This window comes from Monodon monoceros, unplaced genomic scaffold (assembly GCF_005190385.1).
Source record: "Monodon monoceros isolate NGI ecotype Baffin Bay Population unplaced genomic scaffold, NGI_Narwhal_1 Super_Scaffold_18, whole genome shotgun sequence".
Classification (NCBI taxonomy): Eukaryota; Metazoa; Chordata; class Mammalia; order Artiodactyla; family Monodontidae; genus Monodon; species Monodon monoceros.
This window is the reverse complement of record NW_021703774.1, coordinates 164759718-164768446: the sequence shown is the minus strand read 5'-3', so window position 1 is coordinate 164768446 and position 8729 is coordinate 164759718. Positions and strand designations below refer to the sequence as shown.

Genomic DNA, 8729 nt, shown 5'->3' with positions numbered 1-8729 from the left:
GGCGGTACCGCTGCTGCTGCCGCCGCCGCCGCCGCCGCCGCCGCCGCCGCCGCTCCTGTGCCGGGTCCGGTTCCTGCTGCAGCCGCTGAGCCTGATTTCAGAGCCGGTTTCTGCGGTAAACTCATGGCAAAGCGAAGCCACCAACCCCCCCAGAGCGGGACCGGGCGCGCCGGGGTGCAGGGGCCGGGGGCAGCGGGGGGGCGGGATGGGGGCAGACCCGGGGAGGCGGCGGGAGCGGGGGGCCGGGGGGAGGCTGGGAGGAGGAGGAGGAGGGAGCCGGGGCGGGTCACACACGCCCGCCGCCGCCGCCGCCGCCGCCGCCGCCGGCAGCAGCAGCCGCCCCGCGGGCCAGCACCACCGGCTGCCGGTCTCCGTGACAACGCGACCCCAGGGGGGGGGCCGGACCCGGCGGGGGCAGGAGGCGGAGAGACCGGACCTTTCACGGCAATATCCTCATGGGCCGGCGGCAGGGGGTCTTTATCCCCCTCCCCGGGGGAAGCGGCGCCCTTCTCGGTAGCGGGGCTCAGGCGATGCCGGCGGATTTTCTTCACTCAACAAGCAGAGCATCCAACATGGCGCTGCGGCCGCCTCCAGCAGTCCGGCAGGACGGCCGCTCGGAAAACTTCGGGCCTTTTCGGAGTAGTTCGGGAGGCCGAGGGTGAGAAGCTCCTTCGGCTCTTTCCGGAGACTGCGAGAGGTCGGGGTTCTTCGGAAACACTCGGGGGCGCCTTCGGCCGCCGTTCGGCAGTTCTCCGGGGCTGACTCGCTTCCTCGGGAAAGATCGGCTAGAGGGGCTTCCAGGCTCGCTGCGGCTGGGGTGCGGGGCGGAAGGAGAGACCAAAGGCGAGGTCTGGTGTGCGAGATCCCTCCTCTGCCGCCCAGCCTCGAAGAACAATGGTAACGGCCCTGGAGTCTGCGGTCCGCAGGGCCCTGTCCGTAGGGGCGGGAGGCAGTGAGGCGAGAAACCTCGGTTACGGTGGGAGGAACTGCTTAACCGGAGTGAAACCGCTGGATAGGAGCCCGCCGGGTGGACCTATTAGCATAACAAATAGCACTCGCCGGCCCTTAACGCAGTTCCCGTCCATTGTGTCTACATTTCGCCCTTGTCCACTCAGAGAGGTGAGCGGGATGAGGAGCTCCATTTCCAGAGCACGCTGAGTCTGAGAGAGGAAAAGTGACCGGCCCAAGGTCATCCAGCCAGGAAAGGACAGGGACAAACCTGGATCTGAAATCCAGGTTCATTCGTCCGAATGAACCTTGCCGCTTCCCAGGTTGCCTGGGGACCTGATCCGACCCTCCTTATCTAATCAGCAGCCTTAACTTGGGGATCTGTGGACGGATTCTTCCAAGGCCTGCCCGGAGACTGGAGCGCCTTTTGACCAGCAGCCAGTGGTCGGCTTCCCGGTGTCCTATGCGGGCGTAACACTTGGTGATAAGCTCCTTTTCTCCCCAGCAGGACCAGCCAACACCCCCCCACCCCCTGCCCACACACTCCACCCCCAGTTGGGGTCTTGTCCAAGCACAGGAGCATTGAGGGGAAAAGAATTGCAGAGATCAGGGAGCAAGCCAGGTAATAACTGTAACCAGGCACTGAGCAGTTCATTATCTCACACAGTCCCGTGAAAGAGGTGGTAATCATTTCACAAATGTAGAGACTGAGGCACAGGGAGGCTCAATACCATCACACACAGAAGAAGCTGAGAAAATTGAGGCTCGAAACGGACAAGAGACTTTGCCAAGGTCACATGGAGAGTGTAGTTGGCAGAGACAAAATTAGAGCTGGGTTCTGCCTCCTGCTATACTGCCTCACACTGCCTTTTTTTTTTTTCAATTCACATAAAGCTCTACACATCGTGGTTGCTTAATTCTTGACATTCCCTGGGACCTCCAAAAGCTCCCTCTGGGAAAAAGCATCTGGAAGAGGGTGATACCACAACTGCATTTTTCTGGAGAGGGTTTCACAGCTCCTAGTGTAGAAAAGGAAGCATAATCCCCCATCTCCAGACTGGAAGGCAGGAGCTACTTCATACTCTGGAATCCTAAACCATTTGGATTTGTAACACCTGTTTACCTGGGATTGGATTTTTCTGCTCTTCTCTAGACGTGACTGGCTCCAGGAAAAATTCCAAGTGGTCCTGCAGTTCCCCAGATTCTCCTTCTATGTTCCAGATCTCAGACTTCCTTATCCCAAGGGAAACCTGTTCCCAGGAAAGAATTTGGCTTCCCATTTATACTAGGGTGATAACAGACTGATCATTGCTTAACTGTTATTCTTTTCTGAGCTAGTTTCATTTCCTAACTTAATAGCTACAAGCATCGGGTGATTACTGTGTGTCCGGTCTTTGCTAAGCACTTTATGAGCATTATCTCTCTTGAAACAGATAGACCTTGGGCAAAATAATGTAAAAGTCCCTGATAAGATTCTGGCCCCAGGCAATCAATGCGGAAGGCTTATAGGGAGCAAAGTCAGAAAGGTAGAGCACTCTCCTTTCATCCAAATCATAGCCCTGCTCAACACCTCCCATCTGGCACAGAGAAGCTAATATTTATTGAACACCTCCTGGGTGCCAGGGTACAACTCTGCTAAACATTCTGCTTAGATTGACTCTTACTCACCTCAACAACTCTGCAAGGTATTATTATATCCCATTCACAAATAAACTGAGGCTTAAAGATATGAAGAAGCAACTTGTATAACTTTCAAGTGGAAATGCTGGCATTCAAACCCAGGCACCTGACTTCAGTTCTGATTTGCCACCATTGCCTTCCACAGACGAACCTCCCCACGCTGGCCAGAGGCACTGTCAACAAGCGAAGCTGATTTTGTGAACTTGCCTGCTGAGAGCCTCCATGGCTCCCCCATTGCCTTCAGGATCCAGTCTAAATTCAAGGCCCTTCAGGATCTGGACTCTGCTTCCATCCTGCCACTCTCCACCTCAGATCCAGAACTGCAGCCACTTTGCTCCACTGCAGACAAAGCCATTCTCTTCCTCTCCCTGGTGTCTGTATGTGGACTACGACCCCAAACCATCCTCTCCCTTCTCAGCCCGTTGGCTTATGCCTGCTCCTGCCTCAAGGCTTGGCTTAGGCCTCGCCTCCTCTGGGCACCCTTTCCTCACTCCCCAGGCTGAGCTAGGCTCCCCTTCTCTAGGCTCCCAAGTAGATGCTTAAAGCTCAGTGTTGAGCAATAAAGAGTACAGCTGTTGGAATCAGATTACCTGAATTTGATTCTCAGCCCTGCCATTGATTAATTGTATGACCTTGGAGAAATCACATAACCTCTCAAGCCTCAGTTTTCTCATGTGTAAAATGGAGACTCCACCTCTTATCATGAGAAATAAGACAACAAAGTCCAGTCCCTTGCTCATTGTCATAATTGGATACATTTTAGCTACTATTATTCATTTACATAGGAACATTACCTAGTCATTTAAAATATCCTTGATATCTAGCACTCAATAAAAAGGATGTGAGCTTGCTAAAGGACAGAATAATTGTGAACTGCCAGAGGATTTTCAGGTTACCCTGGAGAAGCCCTGGGTACTGCAGAGCCTAGGCTGGGCCTCACTGCACAGGGAGCGAAAAGGGTGAGAACTTCCTGGAGCAGGCAGTGCTGGCTCACAGGAGGAGTCTTGAATTTTTGACCAGCCAGCCACTGTTCCCAGAGCCCACCACGCTACCCCCAACAGAGACCTGCATTTCCTCCCGGAATCAAAATACCTCTCCATCCTCATTCAAAGAGCCAGCAGACAGGTGAAGACTTGGTTTACACATCTCCTCGTGGCTGGGTGATGGAGCTTTGCTTATTTGTTATCATGTGGGGTCACTGTGCTGTTTCTCTGAGTGAACTGAAGATTGGGCTCAGGGGGACCCCTTAATTTCTTAATTGAAAACTTTTGAAAATATTGTCGCAAGCTGGAGTTCTCTGGCCCTTTCTCTTTTTTTTTTTTTTTTGGAGGGGACTGGCCTTTTAGCACAACAGAAGCCATCTTTAGTAGCCACAGAAGGTTTGTATGTTATTAGGTGCTCCGCTCTGAGACATGCAAACCTCCACCAAGGCCTGACAAGATAGAGCTGGGCATGGAACTTGCTGACCCAAGATCTAGACCCTAGGCAGTTAAGACATAGAGATGGGAGGCCAAGAACATTTAAAAAAGAAGAAGGAGGAGGAGGAGGAGGAGGAAGAAAGACCAAAGAAAGAGCAACTACATGGCACCCATTTGAAATGGACGTGAATGGAAGGAGAGAAAGCCCAATGGGAACAGTAAAGAAATATTTTCTCCCATTCCTTATACTGCAGGCCCGTTCATAATTGGCCACAAATGTTCTTCAGTAAAGAGCTGTGCCAGCAGGCCCTGCCCAGCGTCACAGGGCCCAGTGGTAGGATGCCATGTAAGGGTGGTAGTTCCTTTCAAAGGTTGTAAACTTTCAGATAGATCTGGATTCTAACCTTACAGACTAGCCAATCAACCCTAAGCAAGTTTCCTAACTTCTCTGGGCCATTTGCAAAATAAAAACAGGAGGTCTGCCTCTAAAGGATTCAAGCAAGACATAAAGGAGCTGGTCTGGAGAGAGCATCGCCAAGGCCTAGGGCATGGTAGGTACCTCAACAAAGCTTCATGCCTTCCCCTCTTGCCTCCAAGGCAAAGTTTGCTGCCACTCCCACTCCCACTTCTGGGGCCAAGTCGTCCTACCTCTTTGCCCACGGTGTGTGTAATGGTCTTCATTTCTCAGCTGTTCCTGGAGGGGACCACAGCCCCCGCCAGCACTGTGGCAGCAGATGCTTCAGCTCCACCAGGATGCAAGAGGGAACAAAAAATATTTTTTTATTTATTTTTTTAAAATTTATTTATTTATGTTGGCTGTGTTGCGTCTTCGTTTCTGTGCGAGGGCTTTCTCTAGTTGTGGCAAGCGGGGGCTACTCTTCATCGCGGTGCGCGGGCCTCTCACTGTTGCAGCCTCTTTTGTTACGGAGCATGAGCTCCAGACGCGCAGGCTCAGTAGTTGTGGCTCACGGGCCCAGTTGCTCCGCGGCATGTGGGATCTTCCCAGACCAGGGCTCGAACCCGTGCCCCCTGCATTAGCAGGCAGATTCTCAACCACTGCGCCACCAGGGAAGCCCTCCAAAAAATATTATCATAGAATGGTTAAGACAGTAAATGTTATGTTATTTGTATTTACCACAATTTTTTTGAAGTGTTGTAATAGAGTCTAGTCAGGACTGAAGGTGCCTTAGGGGATCACCTTACCCAGTGTCCTGGTTTTAGGGGTAGAGCCCAGATATAAGAAAGGCTTTTTCTCAAGGTCAAACAGCAAGTAAGCAGCACAACCTGGACTGAAACTCATGACCTCTTTTCACTGCTGGACCAAGGTGTTTCTCAAATCTGATATCATCCTCTCATTTAGAAGTTGGATCCCCCTATCCCCCCACCCCCAGTCTTTTCCCACTTCAAGTGTCGGTCATTCCTCCCCGTGTGCCTCTGGAATCACAACCAATCTTCAGGACTTATTAAACAAGCATTTACTGAGTGACAGCTATGTACCAGGCACTCTTCTGGGCCCCTAGCAAGGACTGGAAGAGAGATAGGTAACTGGGCCTACACGTTAAATAATCCCCATAATTATTTACATGAAAAAGTTAAGGACTTCCCTCATGGTGCAGTGGTTAAGGATCCGCCTGCCAATGCAGGGGACACAGGTTCGATCCCTGGCCCAGGAAGATCCCACATGCCACGGAGTAACTAAGCCCATGCGCCACAACTGCTGAGCCTGCGCTCTAGAGCCCTCAAGCCACAACTACTCAGCCCGCGTGCCACAACTACTGAAGCCTGCGCGCCTAGAGCCCGTGCTCCGCACCAAAAGAAGCCACCGCAATGAGAAGCCCACGCACCGCAACGAAGAGTAGCCCCTGCTCGCCGCAACTAGAGAAAGCCCGCGTGCAACAGTGAAGATACAACGCAGCCAAAAATAAATTAAATCTTAAAAAAAAAGAAAAGAAATGTTGAGGTCATGTCACTTTCTCTGCTCAGAGCCCTCCACTGTCCTCACTTCTGAGTTGGAATAAAAACCAAAATCTGTTCAATGACCTACGAGGCCCTACGTGATCTCCATCTCCCACCCCCACCTTTACATCTCAGAGCTTCTCTCCTACTCTCCTCTTCTCGTGCACTGGCCTTTACAATGTTCCTTTTTATATACTCCCCGCCTCAGGGCCTTTGCACTTTATGTTTCCTGTCCTTGAGATATCTGCACTGCTCATTCCCTCACTTCCTTCACGTCCCTGCTCAAATGTCACCTTATCAGAGAGGCCTTCCCTGATCATCCCTTATAAGTTAGCAACCCACCCCAACCCCAGGCTACCCTAACCTACTTTAATTTCCTTCATTACACTCATCACCATCTAACCAGTGACATATTTACATATTCATGAGTTTACTATCTATCCCTCCCCATTAGAATGTTAGCCCTACAGGAGTAGGGATTCTGTCTGTTTTGTTCATTGCTGTATCTCCAGGCCCTAGAATGGTGCCTGACATGTATTGTGTGCTTGTGATATTGTGATTTATAATAAGAAATATATATTTGGTCTTCATCCCATTCCTGGTGTAGAGCTCCTAAAACCCTTAGAATTGCCTAAGCAAAGAAAGCAATAAGGTGTCACTTGTTATGTTAATGAAGTGACTTTTGGAAAGCCCTAGGTCACCTAAGTAGGAGGGGCTGGTTGCCAGGGGAAACAACATTGTGATTAGAGGGTTGGAAATTTCAGTCCCACCCCCTGACCTCTGGGAAGGGGAGAGGGCTGGAGACTGAGTTCAATCACCAGTGGCCAATGATTTAATCAGTTAAGCCTATGTGGTGAGGCCTCCATAAAGACCCAAAAGGACAAGGTTCCGAGTGCTTCCACGTTGATGAACGCATGGAGGTGCTGAGAGAGGGCCTGGAAGCTTCACAACCCTTTCCCCATTCTTTGCCCTATGCTGTTCCTGAGTTATATCCTTTTATAATAAACTGGTGATCCAGTAAGTAAAATGTTTGTCTTAGTTCTGTGCTCTGCCCTAGCAAATTAATTGAACCCAAGGAGGGGGGTCATGGGAACCTCCAATCTCTAGCCAGTGGATCAGAAGCACAGGTAACAGCCTGGGCTTGCGACTGTCATATGAAGCAGGGGGGTGGGGGTGGGGCATCACTGTAGGACTGAGCCCTTAACCTCACCTTATCAGAGAGGCCTTCCCAGACCATCCCTTATAAATGAGCTGTGGGATTTGAAGCTCTCTCCAGGTAGATGGTGTCAGAGTTGAGTTAAATTGTAGGATACTCTGCTGGTGGCTGAGAGTTGTCTCATGGTGTACCGGAGGGCCCAGTAGATATGTGTGGACTGACTGACACAAAATGACGGCCGCTGTGCGGGCGCAGGTGGTGGAGGTAGCAGGAGAACGAGAGGACGGCGCACGGGTACCACCTCTGACTCTTCAGCCTTCTGCTCTCTGACCCGGCTCGTACAGAATTCAGAATTAGCCTGTCCTTCAAGTTGAACATCACTTGCAAATGCCTTGAACTAATTCTAATTGGGTGTGCCCATCATCCTCAAGACACTGCTTTTCTCTCTACCAGTCAGTTTTGAACAAAACTGGAGTGCATTTTCCTAGAAAGGAGAAAGTGGGCCCAGGGAACCATCCCAAGGAGCCTGGGGGACAAAGAGACCTGGTCCTGATCCCAATTCTGCCACTTATCTTTCTTTCAACTCTTTATTATTATTATTATTATTATTGTAAGATACAACATAAAATTCTTTTTACGTGTACAATTCAGGGCAATCGCCGTTGTGCAGTCATTACATTGTGCATCTCCAGAACTTTTCTGACATCCCAAACTAAAACTCTGTACCCATTGAACAATAACTCCCCATTCTCCCCTCCCTCCAGCCCCTAGCAACCACCATTCTACTTTCTGTCTCTATGAATTTGACTACTCTCGGTACCACATATAAATGGAATCATACAATACTTATGTGTCTGGCTACTTAATATTTTTAAGGTTCATCTTGTGTAGCATGTGTCAAAAATGTAATTCCTTTTCAAGGCTGAATAATAATAACCCATTGAATGGATATACCACATTTTGTTTATCCATTCATGTATCAGTGGACATTTGAGTTGTTTCCACCTTTTGGCTATTGTGACTAACGGTGCTGTGAACAGCGGTGTACAAGTATCTGTTCACAAGTACCAGCTTTCAATTCTTTGGAGCTTTGCTGGATCATATGGTAATTCTATGTTTAATTTTTTGCAGAACCATCATACTGTTTATCCACAATGGCTGCACCACTTTATATCCCACCAGCAATGCACAAGGGTTCCAATTTCCCCACATTCTCACCAACACTTGTTTTCTTTTTTCTCTCTTTTTTTATAATAACCCACCTAATAGGTGTGACGTGGAATTGCATTGTGGTTTTGATTTGTATTTCCCTAGTGATTAGTGATACTGAGCATCTTTTCAGGTGCTTACTGACCGTTTGATACCTTCTTCAGAGAAATATCTATTCAAGTCCTTTGCCCATGTTTGAATTGGGCGGGGGGGTTATTGTTGTTGAATTGTAGAGGTTCCCTCCAGCTCTGCCACTTTTAACTATGTGTCCTTGAGTGAGTTACATAACCCCCCATTGTACCTCAGTTTTCTCAACTGTAAAAAGCAAACTTTTTTTTAACCTATTAATTCCTACTTCCTAG

At 49.7% G+C, this 8729-nt stretch overlaps 1 protein-coding gene across 1 annotated transcript in view; it reads right to left on the bottom strand.

Annotated features, from left to right (window-relative positions):
* EIF4G3 (eukaryotic translation initiation factor 4 gamma 3) overlaps nt 1-125 on the bottom strand; it is a 367450-nt gene extending 367325 nt beyond the window's left edge. Inside the window, exon 1 of the mRNA XM_029228369.1 lies at nt 11-125. Coding sequence (XP_029084202.1) covers nt 11-125 — 115 coding nt within the window. The remainder of the gene's footprint in view (nt 1-10) is intronic.
* Between the last annotated feature and the right edge of the window lie 8604 nt (nt 126-8729).